General features: G+C 43.9%; 1 protein-coding gene across 3 annotated transcripts in view; it reads right to left on the bottom strand.

The window, feature by feature from the left end:
- The window catches only part of LOC102794111 (protein MTSS 1-like), a 77,775-nt gene that overhangs the window by 9,034 nt on the left and 41,420 nt on the right, over positions 1 to 27,321 (bottom strand). For 2 of the 3 annotated variants that reach the window (XM_087834883.1, XM_087834884.1), the window contains exons 4-7: positions 12,518 to 12,602; positions 10,685 to 10,776; positions 10,521 to 10,595; positions 10,311 to 10,322 (exon numbers count right to left, since the gene is read on the bottom strand). In XM_087834883.1, coding sequence (XP_087691009.1) covers positions 10,311 to 10,322; positions 10,521 to 10,595; positions 10,685 to 10,776; positions 12,518 to 12,602 — 264 coding nt within the window. Of the gene's footprint in view, positions 1 to 10,310; positions 10,323 to 10,520; positions 10,596 to 10,684; positions 11,372 to 12,517; positions 12,603 to 27,321 lie in introns of those variants that run through there. The other variant, XM_087834882.1, reaches the window with a different exon arrangement.

The raw sequence follows: 27,321 nt of genomic DNA, 5'->3' as shown, positions 1-27,321 counted from the left end.
TACATTGTTTCATTGACTGATCGAGAGCAGCTATTGTGGGTGTGGGTTTCCCGGAGCGCTGAATATGTCGAGTGTTTGGGGATCTTAGCACGCTACACGTTAATTCTGGTAAATTCATATGTTCCAATTGGAAATGTGGAAATGTTGAGCATGAGTATAAGGCGACTTAGATCATCCCTGATGAGTCATTACTACATCCAGGCGTATTTTACTCTTTTCTTCCATTTGCCCGCGTACTACGAAACAGGATTTAGGGCTTAGCGAAGGAACGTCAGGTTTCACCCTGTGATGTCCATCTTATGAAGAAAGTTCACAACTTATGCTGCAGACCTGACATCGCCAGATCTACTGACCAAACGATTCTCTGAAAAACAGCATCAGGTCTTTACTTTCACTGATGGGAAAAATATAAAAAAAAGAGTCTTAAATGCAGCTTTATTTCTTCTTTATTTGGCTGTTGGCTGAAAGCAAGTTTAGAACCATTTTTGGCTACGTTCACTCTGCAGGTCTTAATGCTCAATTCTGATTTTTTGATCAAATCCGATTTTTTTGTCTGCTCGTTCACACTACAAATAAAATGCGACAGCAAACGCGCTCTAGTGTGAACGCTCAAAGCAGCCCGCATGCGCAAAAGAAGACGTCACACACAACGCGCTCTGTTTAGACCCAGAGCAACAGTATTGTTTGACTGATGGTCTTAATGTAAAGACTTCGGACTTCACGTTTCCCAATTTTTGCTTTAAGTTATTTTGTTATTTACATAATAATGTAAATAACCTAATAATGATCCTTATTGCTGTTTTAGAGGAGCGGAGCTTCAAAGGATAGTTGCAGATTTCTGTCAGAATCTGCAGATTATACAGAACAATTAAAATGTTCACGTTTCTCCAACGTTGTCTTCCCAACAGTTTCACCGGATGGCCAGGAAGCGTTCACGATGTCTTCTCCGGAGCTGATAATTGGCGTCTGTCTTGTGTCAGTGACGTAAAAGACGGATTTAATGCGACTTGATCAAACAGCAGTCGCTTTCTGAAACATCGGATATGTATCGGATTCAGTACCACATACGAAAGTGACCCAGATCGGATTTGAAAATATCGGATTTGTGCCGTTCACACTGTCGCACCATGATCGGATATGGGTCGCATAGGGTCAAAGAAGTCGGATTTGATGCGCTTTCGCTGCAGTGTGAACGTAGCCTTTGACAATGAGTGTAGCGGCACAGATCTGAAACAGGCCACCTGGGTCTCCCAAGGCTGTTAAGTTAACATTTCTGCACTGCTGTATTATAACATGTAATGAATGCATTATGCAATACTGAATTCTTTCCTTGCTGGTTTCATCAGCCCACAGCTACACTTTAGAGGATGTTAGCTTGTCAACAGCTTCTGTTAGTGATGGATCTGAAATGTACGCTGACCAATTAACCATCATAGCTTCTTGCTGAAATATGCAAGAAGTTACCCAAGCACACCGCTTTAAGACAACTTCCTGTCATGTCCGGAGAACAGTTTTTAAACCGTTATGTGGCACGACATGAATCATTACCATGGATGCAAGTTTATTTTGATTCCTCAGACTGTCCTGCTTCCTTAAACACTCGCTGGAGAACAAAATCCGAGTTAATCCATCAACAACGAGCCCCCCGCCAAAATGCACCCTGCACCCCCAATTTGTTAAAACCACGGACAGTGCCATGAACCGCTTGCAGCCGAGGCCCACAGCGGCAGAGAGCAGGCAGACCAACATGTGATTACTCAGTCTTTTCTTGACTTTGCTGTCATGAAAATACGACATGACAGAGCAGACTGAAAAATGCCTGCAGCAATTTTCTAAACCTCAAAGCGACGTTCACTTTCGTGTGACGAGATCACATTTAATCAGCTAATTTCACTCCTAACAACTGCTGTCTTTCCCCCTTCACATGGAGCTCTGGGGTTCAGTTTCTCCTCTTTAAAGCGATCGTTTGGTAATCTCATCTTCTGGATTTGAGGACAGACATAAACATGCAATTAAAGTTCCTCATTCCTCCAGCGAGATCCGAGGCCGGCTTCTGTGGTTGGGCTGATAGACGGGAGAACGCGCGCTGTCTCTCTGTAAGAATTTTCCAAGAATTTTCCAAGCACAGGCTTCAGTGATAAAGAGGAAAGAAATGGTGAAGACTTGCTTCCAGAAATGTGAACGTAATTCCAGGTTTCCCACAGAATTCAAACAAACAGGATGTCTCGGGCAGAGCATCGCTCTTATGTTCTTGTTTATCTCACGATTGCCTCCTTTTTTGTCTAAACCGAGACATTTCTGAATGCTTTCTTTTCTCCTCATCCTCGTGTCCTCTGTTGACCTTTGCGTAGCCTTTTCAATACAGCATGAGGTCAAACTGAGAAGACCCACAATCCCAAAACAACAGATTTTTTTGCAAGCTTGTGCACTCCAAAGGATTGGACAATCAACATGGAGTTCCACTGTAATGCAATCAGGGGTCTGCGTGAGAACGTTGCATTTACCAAACCCAATCCGGTCATTAAGTGATGACGTGACGAATCCTACTTCCGGGCCTAAAGTAGTCTGCGTTTAATATGGCTTTTGTGTTGTTAACATGTTTAATGTTTTGTATTTTCTTCTATTTAATCTCAAAAAGCTCCTAAAACAGTCAGTGATCACTGTTGACCTCCCTCAGCTTTTATTACCGCTAATCATTTATTTAAGCTCAGTTTTTAAAACCTTAGGATGTAACTACAGCCCAGCCCATGCAGCAGTATATGAATGACTAACCTCGTATTGTGGATGGATTATCTCAGTTGTTCTCCTGGCTGAAGTTTGGTCCTTTTACAGCATCCTGCCATGCGATTACATTTGTTCCTGACCACCGAGAACACTCACGTTAACTTTTATCGAGTGGAAAAAAAGTTAGCTTGTTTATGTTATGCTAACATAGCTGTGTCGCTAGCGGTTACGTGGCACATCGTTATATACCAGCTTGCCAAACTTCAGTAACCCTACAAACGTCACTGCTGTTTAGTTTTCTGTCTTCATTTATGTTGGAAGTGATAACAGAGCTGTACGTTTTAATTTGTTTCCAAAACCCCGCAGTCAGGACATGCTATATTGTATTTAGATAGAAGCTAGCAGGCTAACTTCCTGCTAACTTCTAACTCTGTTAAATGTCATAAATTCCGTTTTCATGGATGCCTGGATGTTAAACTCAACTGTTACACCTGGTAGAGCAGAACGCTGATCATTTTATTAAAGATGAAAGACTTTAGACAGTTTTTCAACTCTCAGTAATGCCATAGTGATCGTTTGATATATGGACCTGCAGCGGAGTTTAGGCCCAGACACGGCTAATGACGTCAGACTTAATGACCAGATAACCTAACCGGTTCATGGTCTCTCTGTCCTCTCTCCCCTCACCTAGTCGGTCGCTGCAGATGGCTGTCCCTCCCTGAACCTGGATCGGAGGTCTCTTCCTGTTAAAAGGGAGTTTTTGCCGTCGCCAAGACATCACCTGGTCATTGGGGTTCTCTCTCTCGCTCTCTCATTGTAGGATCTTACTTTCTCTGATTTTTAAGATTCCTTTGGATAATTGTTATTGGGAACTGATGCAATAATAATTCAAATCTTAGTGGGATGAGTTTAAATACCTGGAGTCCAACACCCAAAGCAAAAGGTCACTGCACAAGAGAGTGCAGGCAAGTCGGAGTGGGTGGAGATAATTGCCCAGGTGTCTCTTGGAAATTAGATATAAATCTCATCACAAATCACTTTTCACCTGGATAAATAAAGGATGAGAGTAAAAGGGAAGATTTACAAGATGCTAGTGACATTAAAAAAATGACAGGAGAGAGCTGAAGATGTCAAGACTTTCATTGGCAGTGACCAAGGTTGAGCAGCTGAGGTTGAGCAGCTGAGGTTAAGCAGCTCATTATTATCAGGATGTCCAAAAAACTCACTGAAAAGCCTTCAGTTAATCCAAAATGCTGCAGTACTGACAGGGACTAGAAAGAGAGAGCATATTTCTCCTGTTTTGGCTTCCCTTCATTGGCTTCCTGTTAAATCCAGAATTGAATTCAAAATCCTGCTCCTCACATACAAGGTCTTAAATAATCAGGCCCCATCTTATCTTAATGACCTTGTAGTACCATATTACCCTATTAGAGCACTTCGCTCTCGCTCTGCAGGCCTACTTGTTGTTCCTAGAGTATTTAAAAGTAGAATGGGAGGGAGAGCCTTCAGTTTTCAGGCCCCTCTTCTGTGGAACCAGCTTCCAGTTTGGATTCGGGAGACAGACACTATCTCTACTTTTAAGATTAGGCTTAAAACTTTCCTTTTTGCTAAAGCATATAGTTAGGGCTGGACCAGGTGACCCTGAATCCTCCCTTAGTTATGCTGCAATAGATGTAGGCTGCCGGGGGATTCCCATGATGCATTGAGTTTTTCCTTTCCAGTCACCTTTCTCACTCACTATGTGTTAATAGACCTCTCTGTGTTGAATCATATCTGTTATTAATCTCTGTCTCTCTTCCACAGCATGTCTTTTATCCTGTCTTCCTTCTCTCACCCCAACCGGTCGCAGCAGATGGCCCCGCCCCTCCCTGAGCCTGGTTCTGCCGGAGGTTTCTTCCTGTTAAAAGGGAGTTTTTCCTTCCCACTGTCGCCAAAGTGCTGCTCATAGGGGGTCATATGATTGTTGGGCTTTTCTCTGTATCTATGAAGCACCTTGAGGCGACATTTGTTGTGATTTGGCGCTATATAAATAAAATTGAATTGAATTGAATTGAACTGAGGTTGAGCAGCTGAGGTTGAGCAGCTGAGGTTGAGCAGCTGAGGTTGAGCAGCTGAGGTTGAGCAGCTGAGGTTGAGCAGCTGAGGTTGAGCAGCTCAATTCAATTCAATTCAATTCAATTCAATTTTATTTATATAGCGCCAAATCACAACAAATGTCGCCTCAAGGCGCTTCATAGATACAGAGAAAAGCCCAACAATCATATGACCCCCTATGAGCAGCACTTTGGCGACAGTGGGAAGGAAAAACTCCCTTTTAACAGGAAGAAACCTCCAGCAGAACCAGGCTCAGGGAGGGGCGGCCATCTGCTGCGACCGGTTGGGGTGAGAGAAGGAAGACAGGATAAAAGACATGCTGTGGAAGAGAGACAGAGGTTAATAACAGATATGATTCAATACAGAGAGGTCTATTAACACATAGTGAGTGAGAAAGGTGACTGGAAAGGAAAAACTCAATGCATCATGGGAATCCCCCGGCAGCCTACATCTATTGCAGCATAACTAAGGGAGGATTCAGGGTCACCTGGTCCAGCCCTAACTATATGCTTTAGCAAAAAGGAAAGTTTTAAGCCTAATCTTAAAAGTAGAGATAGTGTCTGTCTCCCGAATCCAAACTGGAAGCTGGTTCCACAGAAGAGGGGCCTGAAAACTGAAGGCTCTCCCTCCCATTCTACTTTTAAATACTCTAGGAACAACAAGTAGGCCTGCAGAGCGGGAGCGAAGTGCTCTAATAGGGTAATATGGTACTACAAGGTCATTAAGATAAGATGGGGCCTGATTATTTAAGACCTTGTATGTGAGGAGCAGGATTTTGAATTCAATTCTGGATTTAACAGGAAGCCAATGAAGGGAAGCCAAAACAGGAGAAATATGCTCTCTCTTTCTAGTCCCTGTCAGTACTCTTGCTGCAGCATTTTGGATTAACTGAAGGCTTTTCAGTGAGTTTTTTGGACATCCTGATAATAATGAATTGCAGTAGTCCAGCCTGGAAGTAATAAATGCATGAACTAGTTTTTCAGCATCACTCTGAGACAGGATATTTCTAATTTTAGAGATGTTGCGCAAATGGAAGAACGCAGTCTTACATATTTGTTTAATATGTGCGTTGAAGGACATATCCTGGTCAAAAATGACTCCAAGGTTCCTCACAGTGTTACTGGAGGCCAAGGTAATGCCATCCAGAGTAAGAATCTGGTTAGATACCATATTTCTAAGCTTTTCAGCGCCGAGTACAATGACCTCAGATTTATCTGAGTTAAGAAGCAGAAAGTTAGTGGCCATCCAAGTCTTTATGTCTTTGAGACATTCCTGCAGTTTAACTAATTGGTGTGTGTTATCTGGCTTTATGGACAGATAGAGCTGGGTGTCATCTGCATAGCAGTGAAAATGTATGCTATGTCTTCTAATGATGCTGCCTAGGGGAAGCATGTATAATGTAAACAGAATTGGTCCTAGCACTGAACCCTGTGGAACTCCATAATTAACCTCAGTGTGTGAAGAGGACTCTCCATTTACATGCACAAATTGGAGTCTATTAGATAGATATGATACAAACCACTGCAGTGCAATACCTGTAATACCTACAGCATGTTCTAATCGCTCTAATAGGATATTATGGTCAACAGTATCGAATGCTGCACTAAGGTCAAGAAGGACAAGCACAGAGATGAGTCCACTGTCAGAGGCCATAAGAAGATCATTTGTAACCTTCACTAAAGCTGTTTCTGTGCTGTGATGAACTCTGAAACCTGACTGAAACTCTTCAAATAAACCATTCCTCTGCAGATGATCTGTTAGCTGTTTGACAACTACTCTTTCAAGGATTTTTGATATGAAAGGAAGGTTGGAGATTGGCCTATAATTAGCTAAGACTGCTGGGTCTAGAGATGGCTTTTTGAGTAAGGGTTTAACTGCAGCCACCTTGAAGGCCTGTGGTACATAGCCGATTATTAGAGATAGGTTGATCATATATAAGATCGAAGAATTAATCAATGGCAGGACTTCTTTGAGCAGTTTTGTAGGAATGGGGTCTAAAAGACACGTTGATGGTTTGGAGGAAGTAATTATTGAAGTTAACTCAGAAAGATCGATTGGAGAAAAAGAGTCTAACTTAACATCAATGGAACTAAGAGTAGCTGTAGATAATATTACATCTGTGGGATGATTATTGGTAATTTTTTCTCTAATGATAAAAATTTTATTTGTGAAGAAGTTCATGAAGTCATCACTAGTTAACGTTAAAGGGATGGTTGGCTCAAAAGAGCTCTGACTTTTTGTCAGCCTGGCTACAGTGCTGAAGAGAAACCTGGGGTTGTTCTTATTTTCTTCAATCAGTGATGAGTAGTAAGCTGTTCTGGCTTTGCGGAGGGCTTTCTTATAAAGCAACAAACTATTTCTCCAGCTCAGGTTGAGCAGCTCAGGTTGAGCAGCTCAGGTTGAGCAGTTTGCAGAGGCAAGGCTGAGATGGTTTGGACATGTGCAGAGAAGAGATAGTGGACATACTGGGCAAAGGATGTTGAAGATGGAAGCAAGAAAGTAGGAAGACCTCAGAGGATGTAGTGTAGGGGGCCATGCAGAGGGTTAGTGCAGGGGGAGATGGAGGAATATGATCTGCGGTGGTGACCCTTTAAGGAAGCAGCACATTATTTCTGTTGTACCCTGGATACCTGCAGATGCAAGGTTTTTAATTTTTTTTAGCTATACACACACGGATATAAAACACATCCACATATTTGAATTTAAAAGAGACATGAAGACAAACTGGTGCAAACTGTCAGATACAAAACTGGATCTTCAAACTCCAGCAACTCCAGGATCCCATGTGATACTGTAATAAAATCTATAGAGGACCATAACACCCAATTAAATTCAGCACTACATGGTGGTGTCTATGATGGGGCTCTGGAGCTCACCTCACACACGACCCACCGCTTTAGACCAGCTGTGCTGTTTCCAGCTTCGTATCAACAGTTTCTTTCACCTTTTCCTGTTTAAACTCGATCTATTTCGAGTTCCCGAGCTCAAAGCCAGCGCTATAAATAAAAAACCTTTCTTAAGGTGGTTTCCCTCAATCTGTTTCTCATAATATTAACTCTTACTCAGAGCTTTCCCTTCATTTTCCAGTCTTCAATCCTCTGTCATTACATTCATTTCATTCCAGCACAACTTCCTCCACCTCTTTCTTTCCTCCCTTGAAACTTCTCCATGTCCTCTTCCCTCGTGACATCCACTCCAGTGCAGAGGGAGTTTCCTCTCGTGCAGTAATAACAGGCTGGGAGGACCTGAGGACTGAAGCAGTCTGGCCACATCTGAGGTTCCTCTGGGGTCAACCCTGGGTCCTGTTTGTTTTGTCTTAGAAGCTCAATTCAAAGCTGGAAACCATCGAGTCCTTTGTTGGCAGCAACAACGAGCTTTTGTTTCCAGTCATAATAAGGCTCGTTTCAGTGTGATTGCTCAGACTGGGACTACTTGTTCTAAAAGCAGAGCCTGTTTTGGTGTTTACTCGTAGTCCTTTGGAGTTCAGCGGGCAGACTGAAGAAGTAATACTGCCACATCACATTCCTGTAATTCCACTGGATTTCATGCTATCCTAAAAGTTATTTTAGAATAATTTAGTCAAGTCCTTTAGTAAACAGAAAACTAAGAGTCAGCGGTCATGCTATCAGCTCTAAGAGCCTGCAAATAAGAGGTTTACTCTGCATTAACAGCCTGACCCTGGAGGATAAATTCATCATCTACAACAGTGAATGATCAAAAAATATCCTGATATCACTGCATTTAGACAGACCACTGACTCTGTTATAGCTCTCATCATCTACAATGATCCTCATTGATCTCTGCTCTCTCAAGTTTGAGGTCCTCGGTTGAAATCGCAGTCTGCACAGGTCATGGTGCTTTACACGGGATTCAGTATGTACTGTGTTCACTGCTGTTAGATGGAGCTGAAGAGGGCGGCGCTAACGTGGACCTCCAGGCTGTTATCTGAAAATAGCATCAGCGTGGAAGCTATCTGGACACGCCCGAGAAGACGATGCTGAACAGGAGCTCAGTTCATTTTACATTAATAATTTTGGTCTTTATGGAGCTGTTTTCCAAACTTTTTCCCCACACCTCAAACATGCTGGATAACCTAAGCAGCTCTGTCGGCGTCTGTTCATCCGCCCGCCCTCTTCTACTAACTGAAATCAGGTCATGGTGGCACCCTAAGCAAACTTTCCAGTTCCCTCTGGGGGTTCCCAAAGCATTCCTATTCCAGATGAGATAAGTAATCTATTCAGCTCGAACCACCTTAACTGGCTCATTTTGACGCTGCAGGAGCGACAGCGCTACTCCTCCGGATTCCTCCAGATGTCCGAGCTCGTCGCCCCATCGCTAAGCCCGAGCCCACCCACCCTCCAGATGAAACTAAGGACGTTTTCACACCTGTAGTCTGTTTACTCTGAATCCGAATCAGCTGAGGCGTTTGTAAATTTGTAGCATTGACCATGAATCAAGTAAGTCCAACATGTTTTTTTTGTCAGTGGAAAAAGGAGTTACGGTACCTGTATTCCTACACAATATTGTCCCGGGAGGGAGGAAAACTTTCTGGTGAAGTTTTGGTTGATTTTGGGTTTTGCTTAACGCTAGGTTGATTTTATCAGTGAGGTTTGGATTGTTTTCTTTCTCTAAGAGAGAGAAAGATGGTTTTATGCTTGGACAGGTTTCTAACGGGCCCTAGTATTTGTTACTTTATTAGTATTTTATTGGTTACATTTGTTTTTGCTTTTGTTACAGTGCACTGAAATAAGAACATCTGAGAGGAGTGATCCACCGGTGGTGATATTTTGGTATTTTGTGAGTTCCTGATTTAACAAATCAGCTCTTTAATCCAGGCCTGAGAGATTGAACTTTAAAGCGCTATAAAATATTCTTACTGAAAACAGTCGCAAAGTATTTTTCTCCATGATTATAATGGGCTTGGGAGTCATTACCCAGACTTTATGACCAGAGGTGAAGTGTCGATGGACCGGTAAATCGAACGGTGCACCTTTGAGCTCCGCTCTCTTCACCAATCCAATGCTCTCCGACTTCCCATCGCATGTGAAGAAGATTCCACGATGTTTGAACTCCTTTGCTTGACTGAGCCTCTCCACAACCCCAAACATTTGGTGCTGACCCTGTCGTGTGCTGCGTTCGGGGCTGAGTCACACTGGTTAACCCGGTTTTGCTGAATATTTCCTTTGAAGACTCTCGTTTGGTGTGCCTCTAGTCTTTGTGTGTGAGTCACACAAACATCTAAACAGCGTGGGAACATGTTTCAGCCGACCGAAGTGGGCTGGATGTCAGAGTGCAACTGTCTCATATTCACAACCCTCTAAGCTCTCCCTCTGGATTATTGTTTAAACTTTAACACACTTTTTTTTTATTATTGAAATATTAAAACCACTCAGACTAAACATTGGAGAAGTAAAAATGGAAAACACCAGTCGCCTGAGCCTTTTGCATTATTGAGAAGAGCAAGAAAGGTGGATGGATGGGTGTGTACTTACCGAAAACATCAGCTGGATGAGCAAAGCATGATGGGACGCCAAAGGAAACACATAAAAACACGATATTAGCTTTTACATCTGCACATTGCTCCATGCAGTTACACCCTATAAAACAACTACTGATTGAATTTTCCCACAAATGCCACAAAGTGTTTAATTTAAACAGTTTAAAGTTGCAACAAAACATCGCAGCTGCAGTTTTTCATGCACCTTTCTTAGCTTTCTTCTGCAGCTTTAGAGTGTCTGATGATCTCTTCTTGATCTCCTGACGGGCTTTCTTGTACTCTGGAAAACGCACACAAACACGGCGTGAATGCAAACAGCGTGTGAAGTTTGACATGCATGTAGAGGTTTCGTGTGTGTGTGTATGAAACCTTTGGCATGGTCTTTATCCAGAGTGTTGGCGACTCTTTTCCACTCCTCCATCTGCTCCTGTAGAGGGTTGATCAGACAGTCCAGAAACACCCTGAAAGCACACACACCACGTATGGTTAAAGCTGTTCCTTTTGCGGACAAAAACAAAGACCACACAACACAAATCGAATTAAAGATGAAGGCCGGATTAAATCTGTGGGGAATGAATGCAGATGTGTGTGTGGGCATCATTAGCAGAGTGATTAGCTGCAGCGGTTTCTTCCTAACAGAACCGATGCACGTGCAGAAATCAAAGGACTTGATATTTTTAAACATGCAGATCAGATTTAACTGTGCATACAGCATCCGGAGCATGCACGAGCCTCTCTGCCTCGTTGGGGCTCGATCACCAGTAAACCGGTGCATGGAGATCATTCCCAGGACTTCTAAGAAGTTTGTATTTACCAATATTTTGACACAAGCATATGTATTGAGTTTCTTGAATGAAGAAGATGATTCATAAAGCAGTTTGTAAGAGGATTTATTCTGAGGTCATTTTTCCATTTAGCAATTAAAGGCTGACAGAGATCAGGAGCTATTAGATATTATGAGGTCATATTTACTGGGATTTACATGAGCTGCTGTGCATATGTCCAGCATTAAAAGAAAGTCAAACACTAGTTTCACTCCTGTGTTTGCCCCTGCACACCACCAACGTTGGTCTAGAATAAATACTGTGATTACAAGTAGAGAATAAAAACCAGTTAGCTTTCATTCCCAGGTTAAATGACTGCTGAGGTCACGACCTCTTAGCGCTCCAGTGCCAGTTAGCAGTGAGTCAAACTGGGCAGACTTGATCATTTTCACCCCTTTTCCATCGATGATGTGAGTCAGTGCAGCTACCTTTGAAATTCCACTCAGTCATCATTTAACTGGACTCGAGTTTGGTGAAACCGAAGAAGAAAGCAGTGAAATTGTTGCTACTTCTATGTGTCGTTATAGTGTTTGCCCTGCTTTCTGTCGCTGTGACCTCAAACATGTTAAAGGGAAACGACTCGGTCACCTTTAAAGGACGTTTACCCTCAGTTTTTTTTTTAACCTTATCTACTTGGTTATTTTGGTGTGAAAACAGAAGTTTATTTTAAAACACTTGTTTAAGATTTATCAGCCTGATACTGTATAATGTGACAATAAGAGGATTTTACATCCCATGTGGGCAGGAAACACCTTTGGATCCCCACCGAGGAGCTGGAGGGGGGAGGTGGTTGGGTGAAGGGCATCTGGGACGCTTTGATTAGCCATATAGGAAAAAACTGCTGTGACACATAATACTTTATTAACAGAGGTGAACCCTGCATCCTCCTGCTACTGCATCCCTATTCACAGAGTCAGCTGGAGGTCCCATCCTACAACTTCAATCTCTCAGACTCTGCTTTCATACGGTGGAGTTAATGGACTCATGCAGCGAAGGCAAAATGAAAAAGAGGAAGGCTGATTTTGATCAGGAGGAGCGGTAGGTGAGGTTTACAGGCTCTTGGAAAGAAAGCTGGTGAAAGGATGTGGTCACAGCAGGGCTGATACTGCACTGCAGTCACGTGGATGTAAAACGTGATGAAGAGTGTAAGGAGGATTCGCAAAAGCAGAAAGAAGGCGGCACAAAGATGGACGAGGGTGTATTTATAAAAACTGGATAATTATTTTCAGCCACAATGATGTCATTAGATTGAGTCAGAGACTGATGGACCAAGATGGAGGATCTAAACGCTGAGGCAGGCAGAGGAGCAGGTTGCCATGGAGAACTGGGAGGACAGGCCACTCCTGTTCATCACACACACACACATAGATCTACCCACATGGAGAACTGGCGTAGTTTGGCCTCGATGCTGCGATGCCTCATGCACATCCTGGTGAGGGCTGAGCCGATGTCCCGGGTCCCCCCTGAAAGCAAACACACAGACACAGAGGACAATCTGTCAGTCAGACCGGGAGCTGCAGATCAATGAAGACTCACAAATCACCATTGCAGCTCCTGCATTTGTAAATCCTGTGTTTCTGCCTATCATCTATTTATTTAACCTCTAAATAAGCTGAAACAGGTTTTCCTCCAAATAAGAAACCTTATCAATACCATATACGCTCACATGCAACTTTATTAGCTACAAGCCTTCACCTGCTCGACAAGCAGTCACAGCGACTCGATGAATTTAGGCGTAATCAAGACAACCGGCTAAAGTTCAGACTGAGCATCAGAATGTTAAAGGAAGGTGATTTAAACCAGCGGTCTCCAACCTTTTTTGCGCCACGGACCGGTTTATGCCCGACAATATTTTCACGGACCGGCCTTTAAGGTGTTGCGGATAAATACAACAAAATAAAACTAGTACTGGTACCGAAAAAAAAGAACATTTATTCATAACACACGTGAAAAGACCCAGGAAAACAGAGTTAACGATAAAAACGATAACAAAATAACGCTGAAAACCGATAAAAACCCTGAAAACTATACATTTCACACCTGAGCCTCAACTCTTGCGGCCCGGTACCAAACGACTCACAGACCGGTACCGGTCCGAGGCCCGGGGGTTGGGGACCGCTTATTTAAAGGACTGAACGTTGTTGTTGGTGTCGGACAGCTCGGTCTGAGTATTTCAGAAACTGATGACTTTCCCTCATAACCATCTCTAAGGTTTAAAACAGGAAATATCCTGTGAGCTGCTGTTCCCTTGGAAGCAGATGCGTTGTTGATACCAGAAGACAGAAGTGAAAGGTCAGGCTGCTTTGAGTTGATAAGAAGCAACGGCGAGTCAAAAACTGACCGGTGAAAACTGAGGTATGCAGAAGAGCGTCTGAAAACACGTCGCACCGTAGAGCAGATTGGCTATAGCACAGAGACCACACCAAGCGCCGCTGCTCTCAGCTAACAACAGGAAACTGAGGATACAATTCTCACAGACTCAGACGTCTGAAGAATCACCGCCTGGTCTCATGAGTCTTGATCCTGCTGCAACATTTTGATGGTAGATGCATCCTGCCTTTTATTGGTGGTTCCGGCTCCTGCTGGAGGTGTAATGGGAACACTTCTTTTGGCTTTTTTCTGCTCTTCAGTACCAACACAGTATCAATGCCCCAGGCTGTCTGAGTACTCAGTGTACCCAGTGCACAGTGTCTGCTTCCAGCAGGATAACGCGCCGTGTCACAAAGTTCATCTCATATTGGTTTCTTGAACATGACCTTCACAGTCACCAGATCTCAATCCGATCGAGCACCTTTGAGGCAGGAACAGCAGATTCACATGATGGATGCAACTGACAAATCTGACAAATCTGCAGCAGCTGTGTGATTCTGTCACGTGGTTTTAGACCAGAATATCTCACATGTTTCCAGCACCTTGTTGAATCTACGCCATGAAGAATTCAGGTCATTCTGATGGCAAACACAGGTCCAATCCAGCACCAGACCCTAAGGAAGCGCCCAGTGAGTGAAGCAAGTAATAAACTCTTAATAGATTATAGTAAAAACATGCGACCACCATCCTCAACGTAACAGGTAAACACAAACCACAAGCTTTGACAAGCTGTAACTTATCCTGTTTATAATCAGCAGGGATGCTAAATGTGTACAAAACTGAATTATTCCCCTTACATAAGATAGCAAAAACAACACTTGCATGTCATCAGCTTGTGTTATATGGAGCAAATCTCTAGAAGAATGTAAACACACACAGATCCTGTCGAAATAAACTGCAGAGCACTCGTACTTCTGTGTGGGTCTGACATTAGATCTGCACATCATCAAAAATACATCCAATGTGAGCCCTTCCACTCATGTACAGCTGTGATTTTCTTATCACTGGAGTCTGCTAGAGTAGCTTTGCATGATCCAGAATTCAGAATAATCCTCTTTTAATCTCACACTGGACCTTGTTGCAGTTCATCCTCTGATCAGTGCAAATCCACAGAAAGGCTAACGTCCTCAAAGTCACCCAGGTGAACATTCATGAGAGTCTAGAGACATGCCGAGCTGCAATCACCACCATCATCACAGCCACGCTGCATTAGCTGCTACAAGCTACGGGAAACTCTTGCATTTGACTCTTTGCACCTCTACAAATGATGACTTGGATAATATTTAGCGTGAGCGCACAACAACACCGGATTTGTTCATCAGCTTACTTGGTAGAAAAATTGTTCCAAGTATCTTGGACTGGCTGACATTCTACTTACTTTGTGTAATCTGAGACGTTATTAAAGGACAAAGAAGGTAGCTGCACCTTCGCCCACACAGCCACTCGATAAACAAACCCCTGAAAACATGAGCTAAATAAATATCCTTCTGTATTTAAGACTGAAAGCAAGGCAAACACATTTGAACTTAACCAAGTTAAAAAAGCAATTTCAGCAACTCCAGAAATGGACGCCATTCAACCTCCAGTGTCTTGCTCAGGGACACTCTGGCAGGGTGTTGTGGAGCTGACTGTCAGTGCAGCAGAAGCTCCACAGGCGCCCAAATAGGCCAGATGGTCATCTTCTCTTTCCCCCAGACAGAACACTCCCTCCTGGGGAAAAGTTCACCACAACTCAGCCTGGCAGCCTGGAGATCCAGCAGCTCCTCCAACACACGCCAGCGCTCGCCTTCCTGTACATGTGAAGACAACATGCACATTCCTCTCCAACTTTGACTTCAACCTCTCCTCTTAATCTCCTGACTAGCAAATTCTTGTCTTTTAATATCGTGTATTGTGGACTTGCTTACTCTTTAACTTCTGGAAGGAATATCATCAGGAAGAGCCCCACTGAGCAAACACACGAGTTGGCTGGGGTGGGTGAACACTGCAATGCACCACTCCTCTCCCTTCCCGATGCCTTCCTCCTTTCCTCTTCGTCTTCTCTCCAACATGTTTCTGTCACACCCTTTTCTGCCTTCTCTTTAGGCTCCTCAGAGCCTTCGAAGGCACAGCGAAGACGAGCTGTCCTGCTCCCAGCGCACATATAAGATATCATTACCCTACATGTGTGTCTATGATGGATGCTGATGATTAAATCTTCCACGCTGAATTCTCAGCAAGTGAAAACGAAACAACGTCCCAAATGGGAAACTGAACCACATCAACGTGTAGAAGAAAGCTGCGTGAAAAGAGGCTCATAGCAGAGACACTGCAACAAGCTCCCGTCAGCTGAGCTTAATGGGTCAACTCATGTGAGTGGAGTGGAAGAAATGTGCGGCAACCAAGTGCAAATAAAGATCAGGCTGTGGTTGATAAAAGGACCAAATTGTGTCAGTTCCAAGTTTGATGAGGTTTCAGCTCTAAAAATATTTTTATGTTTACAGATTAGGGCTGCCACGATTGCGTCGACTATCAAAATCGTCGACGACTGATTTAATAGTCGACGCGTCGTTTGAAGCTTTGTAAGATCACAAAAGACGCAGGAATAAGTAGTAGGATTTAAGAGTGTAATAACGGACTGAAACAGAAGATGGCAGCACTGCATGTACAAGGATGCCAGCTGCCGTTAAACCCCGAAGAAGAAGAAGCTGTGTCCCAGAATTCATAGCGCAGCCCAGCTCAGTTTCCAACAATGGCGGCAGCTAGTTAGTTTTAATATTACTCTTATTATTCTTTCTGGGTCACAAAATAAACGTTTAACATATTTTCAGGTGAGAATGTAGCTGTGTAAACCTCAAATATCTGCTCAGTTTATCAAGACACCACATATTTTCAAAAGCGCTCCGACGTTTTCGGAGACGTCTGTTAGCCACTAGCTCGATAGCTAGCCGGGGGCTAGGCTAACTAGAGCCGTGAGAGCACCGGACTCCCGGCAAATCGTTTTCAAACCCACCGCCGTCTTTCGCTACTCAGGTTAAACATGATATATAAGTCACTTAGATAACTTAAAAATGTTATTGTTTGGCTTTTTTTAGTATTTTATTTGTTCCTGAGTAAATCGGTTTGGCTGAGATTAAAGTTATAGTTTTTACACAGCTGAATAAACGTCAAGCAGACAGCTGATTATCAGAAGTGTGAGATGCTCGAGAATTTACTCCGGTGTCCTGTTATATTTTAGATAGCAAGGAGTTTATTAAACTTCACCGAAACAATCTGCAAATTTCATTAAAATTTAATAAACTATCATCTTGTCTTTATTTTTAGTTAGCACATACCTTAAACACTTAAAGCTGTAAGCTAATAATAGTTATATACGAGCAGCTGTACGTTTTACATCCAATGGATGATGATCTGATTAGTCGACTATCAAAATAATCGTATGTGGCAGCCCTATTACAGATAGTTTCAATAGCAAAGATGTATTAAAACACTTTAAAGACTGGCTTTCTGACCCTAAACCTCTGTCATGTGTGGTGTTTCTGGGAGCACACAGTGAGCTGTGTGCTTCTTTTGGTTGTAGACAGTAAAAAAAAAAAGAAAAGTTGCCCCATAAACTGTTCACAACAAAGTTTGTAGATGTTTTAAATAACTGTCATGATTCCTGGAAAGACACGTAAGCGCAAAGTTTTCCTGGCTCCCAAAATTACTCCAGCACCAAAGTAAGTGGAGAGCTGAACCTTAACTTGACCTGATTTCTTTTATTTTGGAAGAAATTCTTGGGGCTCTGCTGATGTTATTGACGGTTTCTTGAACCCTGAAGCCTCGGGGCTGTACGGTCCATCAGCCATTCATCCATGTTTGATTTAGCCATTTCTTTAAGAAGCTCTGTTCACTCCAAATACCACCTCCTCTTCCACTTTCCTCTTGCCCTCCTTCACACCATCTCTCCATCACTCCCATCCTCTCTCTCGTCTGTTCTCACATTCAGAGGAGGTGCTGCCTCCTCTCTTCTCACCTCATCTCCTCCTCTCTGCTGCGCTCCGCTGAGAAACAAGATGTCACACTTCAGAATCGGTCCAGGCCAAATTTCTCACCCGCCATCCCTGGTGGTGGTGCAAAATAGAATTGCTGCAGGGCTTCTCCGGCAAAGATTTTACGACAACAAGTCAAAGTCGTAAAGCAGACCTCCAAATGAGCTCACTTTTGAAGGTCTATGTGAGCCAAACGTGCTGATAAAGCTGACATGGCAGGTTTTCTTACAGAACAAAAGGCCCAAGATGGCTTCTCACTGGCGAGCTGAATCGTGCAGATCTGTGAAAACGATTTCATCTACAAACATTTGGCCTGAGTGCTGGCTGGGCAGCTTTCCACACACGCTGTAATTCCCCATCTTTCAACCTTTTTTGACCTCATATCCTCAATTTCTCAGAACCCCCACAGTCTGAGATAGTGCACTGTTAGTCACGCTATCTTTATTTTAGGAGGCAGCATCAATGATCTGAAGCGTTACAATTCACATTCAAGCCAAGAGGCGAGAGTCCTTTAAGTCAGATCATCATTCACTTTGTGTACACACACTGTTCTTCTGATTTGTGAAGAGCCTGGTACGAATCTAAACAAATCAAATCTAAAAGTACTAATGCGAGGACACCTGTTTATGTGGATGAGGTGGTCCTGGCAGGATCTCCAAGTCGGTGTCTCTCTTGACAAAAGGCTTTACCACTGGCTCTTAGTGCTGTTCATCAACCCAAACTGTTGCCTAGTTTTAGAGATATCAGCTGTAGAGATGTCTGGCTTCTCTTGATTATAAGACAACTCTGATTCTGTTTAAAGTGCAATAAATACACTCAAAATAAATTAAAAGAACACTTTGAAACCAATGGGGAAAAACATGCACATACATCTATAATGATATGAACTAGGTAACGTTTTAGGAAGGAAACAGTGCCACATATTTTGATGAAAATGATCAACCTAAACAAGCTGAATACAAAAACAACTCAAAAATCTAAGTAAAAAAAGATGCAGCAGGTTAGTTCACTTTACCAAAGTTTCCATGAGCAACTCAAAATGCTGCTCAGTAGTTTCTGGAGCGCCACAAGCTGCTGTGGATGCCTGACAACATTGGGACATGCTCCCAATGAGACGATGGACGGTCTGCTGGGAATCTCCTCCCAGATCTGGACCAGTCAGTGGTATCAGTCCCTTCCTCCTCTAGGAAATGAACCCTAACCCACTGCACCAGCGCAGGGTCTAAAAATTGGGCAGTCAGGGTGCTGTTGTTGCGCCTGCAGATATCTGCATGTCCCTCCATGGATATGCCTCCTCGGACAATCGCCACCAAACCAGTCGTGCTTAATGTTACAGGCAGACCCTTTCAGGTCTGTCACATGAGACCTTCTCTCACCCCAACCAATCACAGCAGATGGCCCCGCCCCTCCCTGAGCCTGGTTCTGCTGGAGGTTTCTTCCTGTTAAAAGGGAGTTTTTCCTTCCCACTGTCACCAAAGTGCTGCTCATAGGGGGTCATATGATTGTTGGGTTTTTCTCTGTATCTATGAAGCGCCTTGAGGCGACTTTTGTTGTGATTTGGCGCTATATAAATAAAGTTGAATTGAATTGAATTGAGCTCAGGGTGGAAAGTGGTGGACCTGGTATTCTGTGGCAAATGCCAGTCTGGCTCCACGGTGCCAGACCGTGAGCCCACCAGAGGACGTCCGGCCCTCAAAGTCTGTTTCTGATTACTCAGTGGCCTGTGGAGGTCATTTGTAGCTCTGGCTCATCCTGTTCCTCCTTACACAGTGATGCAGATACAGATGTTGATGGCTTAAAGACCTTTTGCAGCCTGTTCGGCTCTCTTAGAGTAACTGCCCGTTTCCTGAAATCTCCTCCAGGCTCTTGAGACCGTGCTGGGAGACAAACCTTCACACACTGATGAGCTCCTTGAGGAGTTAGAGTGTGTGTCCGAGCTCCGTAGTAGTGACACTACACTAGAACTCTGTATGTTAGTAATCCATTATTGCTATATTACACATAAAAGCAGCTTGGAAAAACTACTAAGACATAAAACACATGTTGCAGCTCAATACTCTTTGATCTATGCGCACACAGATGCACTGATGTGGTATAATTACAGTAGATTAGGTCGCTTTGCTGTATGTTATGGATGTAAACTGTGATCCGGTGCGTTCACACTGCCACAGGCTATAAAGTGGAACTTTTTTCTCACGTCTGTGTGCACAGAGACGCATCGATGTCAACACAGCTCTGCTCTCTCATCTGTACCCCACAATTTACATTTTAGTGGATCGGTAGAGCCACAAAACCTAAGTGCAACATAAAATCGCCTTCCATCCACACCCCGAACGTGCCGGCCGAAGCCGCCAAGCTTAACAACTCTTCTGGCAGAAACGCTGGGATCATGCTCAGTGTGACATGATGTAAACGTCAGTGGCGTCCCCTCAGCTGGGCTGTGATGTTAGTTGGCTGCACAGTTCTTTGGGTTGGCAGGTTGTAATTCGCCAGAAACCAAATGGTTCCTACACGAAACTACTCAGAACAAGGTTTGTGTGCTTTCTGAGTAACTGGGTCGGGATTGCAATTTATTTTTTTGTTCATTTGTCCTTTTTTTGAAGAGATTTGAGCACAAAAAGGCGAGTGGTGTGTATGAAAACAAGGCAGACCTCGCTATAGCAGTTACACAAACACTGTGTAGATCGATAATCAGCACTGCAACACACACATTTGACTTTAGTAACCTTTTAACTGAGTGCAAATGCTGATCAGAACAAACGAAAGGAGATCATTTTAGAAAAATAGCTGAGTAAGGAAACTCTAATCTCTCAACTTTCATCACAAACGTTTGATTTTCAGTCACAGTTAAGATGAACTTCATGTCCGGTGTTTGCAGGCGAGAGCTCTTCCTGCAGGGTCACAATCAGTCAATCAGTTATTGGTCAAATGCAGCTGATTGACCCGACTTCTCGCTCGGGCCCTGTGTTGTGTGTGTGTTGTGTGTGTGGTATTGAGACCCAGCTGACCCAATTCACTGGGACAGAGCAGCGTCTCTGTCTGAGCTTCAGAGCGAACCGGCTGCAGGTCAGACAGAGATGCTGCTCTGCAGACAGAACGGCCCGAGGCTCCACAACAGCTCATCTGCATGGAAGACCAAACTCGGCCCGTTTAAACCCTCAGACAGAAGCAGCCCTGGCCGTGACGCCGCACAGGAAATTAGCTGTTAGTCAGAGACCAGCAAGAAGGGAAAGAGATCAAAACTGAGGCCGGACCGGAGCGAAATGAAGGAAACATGCTAATCAACAAGGAGTTCAGACATCTCAACCTATGAGAAAAAACCCTCTCAGGTAACGTTAGTTCACCGATGATGAGCAGAAACCAAAAACTACTTCAGTGTTAAACAGCACAGATGATACAAAACAAAGTTTCTGCACCTAACATAAGATTCTGCTTTGGGATTACATAGGATGCGGTCTAAATTTGGCACAATTCTGACGGAAATCTGGAATTATCTGGATAAATAATGAGCAAACGAGACTGATTCAACTTTTTGTGCCAGCGTTCATTACTCTGGACCACAAAAAGACTTCAGCCAGCGCCAAAACCAGCAGAATCATCCCTTTGCATTGGAACGATCTCTCATCTCGTCCGTTTTCTTCCAACAACCAGCAGCTCCAACAGTGAAGCTTTAAAAAAATGTGTTCGATGATAACTATGTAGTGTAGTTTAAAATGTTATGCACATATGAGAAGAATATAAATAATAGGGGTGCAACGATACTCGTATCGATATTGAACTGTTCGATACAGTGCTTTCGGTTCAGTACACATATGTATCGAACAATACAAAATTTTTAATTTATTTTATCAACTTTTCTTCTGATGATGCTGTCTGTGTTGAGCACTCAGTGGATCTGCATTCGATTACTCCGCCTAGGCTGCACTGTGGAGTGCAGATCCACTGAGCGCAGCGCAAGCTAGCGCTTCAGAAGTTAAGCTAGTTGCAACACGGCAAATTGAACCTCCCCCACCCTCATTCAGATCTGGCGTTTGGAACTATTTTGGTTTTCATGTGACGTATGACCCTGAAGGTAAGCGCGTCATGGACAAAAGTAAAACAGTATGTTGGATGTGCCACGCAATGCTCAATTGGTGGGAACTAGTGCGCTAACGCTAGCTTGTTAATGTGTTGACGCTGTCCAGCCCCATGCACGGGTGATCCACGGTAGCTCGTTAACGGAGATTTGCCGTGTTGTGGCGTTAACGTCATTTCAGAGTAACGCTGACAGCACTAGTGGGAACACGACGAATATGACTGCACATTTACGAACCGTGAATGTTGTGTATCGTTGCACCCCTAATAAACAAGTGTATATTGTTCTTTTTGTCTGTGTTCATAAAAAAAGAGATAACCCAATAATGTCTGTTTATAGAGATAATATTGTTGTTGTAAATGTTTTCATATGACATCACTTCTACTTGAGTCGGTAAAAGCAGATTTTACTTTAAAAAGCTCAGTGACATCAAAAATTAGAGGAAAATAAAACCACTACAAAACGGTACAGTAGCCACGCCCCTTTTCTCTCTCATTTCTCATCTCAGAACAGCTCAGATTTATCTGGTGACCCTCCAGCAGAGCCGAGGGTAAGGAGATAAAAACAGCAGAGCCTCAGCAGTAAAACGCTGCTTACATGTTGATGAATCGGTGCTATTAGTACGTCACATAAACTCAGACGACAGCTAGTATGGACATTCTCACTTTGATTTATTATTGAGTGTTTATTAGTAGCTTGAGCTCAGGACAGGGTCTTTCCTCCTGTACGTCCCTGTCATCTCATAATCTATAGCAAAAACTATGAATTATTTTATTAACTGTAAAACTTCATGTGTAATCCACAGCCTAGAGCGTCCCAGCTGCAGTTTCTTTAGCATTAGTAAAGCAAAAAGCTGCAGGATAGGTGAGCAAAACATAACTGCACCAAACACACAGGTGACGTTAGCGACCCGATGGCTAAGCACGTACTCTTCTACACTGCGAGCTGCTGCAGTTGACCATATTCCTCCTTCAAAGAGGTCATAGACAATGAAGACTTTCTGGAATTATAAATACAGGCCACTAAATATCCTGGTTTATGAGGACTTTGATTTTACTCATGAGCTTTTGTTACCTGTGGTTGATGTCGTGTGATCTTTTTCCTGTGTGATGTGGGTTGAATTTAGTGAATGATTGTTGATATCTGTCCAGGTAACTGAAGACTCGTCCTGTTGGAGTTTAACTTGAGATTTTCAGCCCTAAGTGGAAGTTTTCTACTCTGGGAAAACTACGAGGAAAGATTTGGAGCATTCGTGGACTCTGTTTTCTCCCTGATGAAGACTTGAAACAAACAAACAGAGTTCTTTGATATTTGAGTTTATGCTCATGTTTGTTTGGCTCAGTTTGAATTAGGTTATTTGCATCTTTAGTACTGAATAAAACAGCGAATGACTTGAATTTACTGAATGAACTCCTGGATGATGTTTGACCTTCATGTTGGACGTCATGGAAACACTTTTTAAACAACTTCAGCTTTCAGCGCCACAAACGACAATCACAAGCATCGGCAGCTTTCTGGGCAAAAGACAGAAAAACTTTTTGGGAAGAGTCCTGGGGCACGACTCTAATCCAGCACACACACTTTCAACCCTAATTTAAAAATCGAGATTCCTGACCGACTTTCCCGAGACGAGAACCTCGCTGTCGAGCGCTCTCGACACTTTAACCGGCGGATGTTGAGCCGCGTCAGCGCGGTGTTGAAGTGAACAGTGGGTGACCTGGAATCTAAGACTGGAATTTAAATCCATCCGACTGGGACGTGAGCTCAGCCATCGCATTCCCACGGGAGCAGCTCCACACGAACACTGGTGGAACTGGGCTGAGGAACTGGAGCAGCTGAAGCATCTCACACTCACACACACACACACACACGCCCAGCAGGACAGGCAGTAAATCAGTGTCCTGTAGAACGAGACTATATTTCTTGTCTTCTTGCTACAGGGACGTTACTACTAGGGAGCTATTTTTGAGAACTGGAGCATGAAGGAGGAGGAAGAAGAATAAAACAACGACAACTGGAGCTGCAGAGGACAGAAGATGGGATACAAGACGAAGAAGAAAGGAAAACTGGGAGATTGAAGTGAAAATTAAAAGGAAACAAACACTTCAACGTCTTCTTTAATCCCAAACACAACTGTTACGGTGCAAACAACAAAAAACCCAGATAAAGAAAAAGAAATACTAAAAGCTAAACCACATTGTAGCCTCACTTCTAACAGGCCAAGAAGTCACATCCAACCCACAGACCCTAAACATCAGCTCATACCCTTGCACACATTCACAGAGAACACCCTATATAGAAACTACACCCTTTGCACTGCCTTAGGCCCCGATTCCTGTGTATCTGCAACCCGCTTTGCAACCCACATCCCCTTAGTGTCTTCATTTCATGCCAAGTGTAATTATAATTGGTGTCATATCTAATATCATATTGATGTCCGCTCTGTTCTTGAGTTTACTAGATTAGTTTTTGCTGCATTGCCAAACTGTCACAGTAAAGTGTTTCTGACTGAGTCGCAGTAAAACGCTTTCAGTACTTTGATCCTTTCAGTTGCTGTAGTGACAGCAGTGCATTCAGGCGTCTGTGGGTTGGTCTCTCTGTGGGTTTACCTGTAGCTGCAGCAGGGTGATGCTGTCAGCTGCTCTTACTCGTGTTTTCTGATCAACTCGGATCAGTTTTTAGTTACATCAAAAAAGAGAAAAAAGCTACAAAGTACCCAAACAGGAAACTTTAAAACTTAAAAAAGGCAGCAAATGTGCAAATCTGTTAAAAAGTGCCTCCACCTTTACCGGGACTGAAAAATCTGGATCTTCTTGTGTGCATAACAAAATAAAATTGCAAATTATTATGTTAGGATGGGAAGTTTCACATAAAAATAAGTCTCAAAAATGTGGTTTAAGTACACAATAATTTAAAGTTGTAAGTTCAGAGAGTGGCCTCATCAGGTGATGGCGTCCAGCTCGCACTGGAGTAGTTCACAGCAACGGGAATGAGGATCAGCACCTCCAAATCTGAGGCCATGGTTCTCAGTGCCCACTCCGGGTCGGGGATGAGGTCCTGCCCCGAGTGGAGGAGTTCAAGTATCTCGGGGTCTTGTTCGCGAGTGATGGGAGAAGGGAGCCGGGGATCGACAGACGGATTGGGGCTCCAGCTGCAGTGATGCAGACGCTGCACCGGTCCGTCGTGGTGAAGAGGGAGCTGAGTGTAAAAGCGAAGCTCTCAATTTACCGGTCGATCTACGTCCCTACCCTCACCTATGGCCACGAGCTGTGGGTAGTGACCGAAAGAACGAGATCGCGGATACAAGCGGCGGAAATGAGCTTCCTCCGAAGGGTGGCTGGCCTCTCCCTTAGAGATAGGGTGAGAAGTTCGGCCATCCGGGAGGGGCTCAGAGTAGAGCCGCTGCTGCTCCACATCAAAAGGAGCCAGCTGAGGTGGTTCGGGCATCTGACAAGGATGCCTCCTGGGCGCCTCCTGGGCGAGGTTTTCTGGGCATGTCTCACTGGGAGGAGGCCCCGTGGCAGACCCAGGACACGCTGGAGAGATTATATCTCTGGGAACGCCTTGGTGTTCCCCCGGATAAGCTGGAGGAGGTGGCTGGGGAGAGGGAGGTCTAGGCTTCTCTGCTTGGGCTGCTGCCCCCGCGTCCCGGCCTCGGATAAAGCGGAAGAAGATGGATGGAGGAATGGATGGAAGTTCAGAGAGCAGGCTGCTCTATTCTATGACTAAACTGTCAATATGTGATAAAGGAGCAATCCCAGCAGCTTGTTTAACCTGCAAAACCCCAGAGTTTGGCATCACCGTAGCGCTTTGATTTCACTCTTTCTTCTCTTGCTGCCTGTCAGTAACACACACACAACCACAGCTGTGACGCCATTAAGATCACACTCGGCACAAAAGCCGTAAAGAAGTCAAAAATCATTTAAAAGGTCCCACAAAACGTCAGCTTCTCCTGTCAGTCTGCTGCTGCGTGACAGAAGTAAGTAATCGGGTGATGGGCAGCGTTAAATCAGGCGCATGGTGTTGCCTGGTGGTTGCATCAGTCAGCATCTCTCTCGCTCTCTGCATATAGCCAAGGTCACTTTACAACTTCAATACGTCTCACGTGTCAACAAGCAGCAGAGGTGTCGCTCGCTGTCAATCTCTTTAATGCAGAGGCACGAAATGCCAACTTCCTGCCAATTAGCGACACGTCACAAAGGTCACGTTGAGCTCAAATGGAAACAAAGAACTCGTATTTCCCATTAAGTACTCCACAGCACAGAAACATCTTGATGTCTTTGATCTCTTTATGTGAGAGCTTCTGTTTGTACGGAGCGCTGCAGTCGAAATATCATAAGTGCAGCTTCGAGTTTAGCTCATTTGATTTTTTAAAAGTGCAAAAATGTCACAATTTTTTGAGGTCCGGCTTCCTGAACCATGGAGACAGAAACAAGATGATGCATTAGCTGAACTTCTATATTTAGCCTAAAGGCTGCAAAAGTCTGAATATCTGTTATCTATGAGTGTGGCAGCACCAGATCTGATCATATTCAAGCGCCGTTGCTCCATCTTTAAGCTTTCAAAATCGCCTCTCCTGACTGGGATAGAGGACACACGCAGTGGGAGTGTTTTTAGGGAGTAAACAGAATTCCTTACATCTCACGGAGGGGCGACCGGGGTCGTACAGTCCTGGAATACCACACGCAGAAGTGGGGAGGGGAGCGATCCAAGGATGCCTGCCAACATAGGGCTGCAGTCTTAGGATGCTTTCTGCAGTGTGTGTGTGTGTGTGTGTGTGTGTGTGTGTGTGTGTGTGTGTGTGTGTGAGAGATACAGTAAAGGCTTAAGATTCTTTAAATAACAGCTCCCTCTCGTCATGTCCTGAGGTTGGAAAGCTGTTTGCTGCTGTTGGGATTCATAGACGAGCAGCAGTTTTTAAGAGTTCATGTTGGTTTGCATCATCTGCTGTTTTATTTTTAATTTTTATTTGCAGTCATCTAATTCCAGCAGGCAGTCGTACGGTTTGCACCTTTTGCGGTCGTATCTGCTGACCCGACACGGTTGTAACGGGGGCGGGGTTGTCACGGACACTGATAACTGTCAGTCATCAGCGGTGAGACAGCTGCCGACCCGTCAGCTGCTCTGACCACGGCTCAGCGAGCCGCTGCAGGAACGCTGAGCAGGAAGGAAAACGGAGCGTGTGGCACGTGTTCGCTGCAAGTGTTCCACTATTAAGAAAAGAGGTTGAGTTCATCAGAATAACATTGCTTATAAAAATGTGTGTATCATAACAAAGAAAGACTTATTGTTTTTATAAAGTGGCTCAAAAAGATGCTGAAAAGTTTCACATTTTAAGAAAAGATTCTCAAAATCTCATTTAACCTCCCCGAACGCTTTCATGGCATTTTTCATTCTCTGATGAGACCTGATGAATGTAAAAATTACCAGATTTTTGTTTCTGAGAAAAATGAGATCTACATAGGAGGACATTCGTTTTAAATTTCGATAGAACAGTGGCAGCATAGTGTCCTCGTACGAGGATATCAGGCCCTTGTAGAGCAAATTTTAGTATTTTGGTCTAGACAACCCAAAATGTGACGTCCACATATGTGGACACCAGGTCCCTTGAATTCATGTGTGGTTATTCATTCATTCGTGCCTGTAATCACAGCTGTGACTATCAGACAGAAGTAGGGATGGGTACCGGTATCCGGTGCCATGCCATTCTGACATAAACGGTAGTAA

This window comes from Neolamprologus brichardi, chromosome 22 (assembly GCF_056152115.1).
Source record: "Neolamprologus brichardi isolate AB-2024 chromosome 22, ASM5615211v1, whole genome shotgun sequence".
In the NCBI taxonomy this organism is placed as follows: Eukaryota; Metazoa; Chordata; class Actinopteri; order Cichliformes; family Cichlidae; genus Neolamprologus; species Neolamprologus brichardi.
Note: the sequence above shows the minus strand (reverse complement) of the source record. Positions and strands in the feature narration are given on the sequence as shown.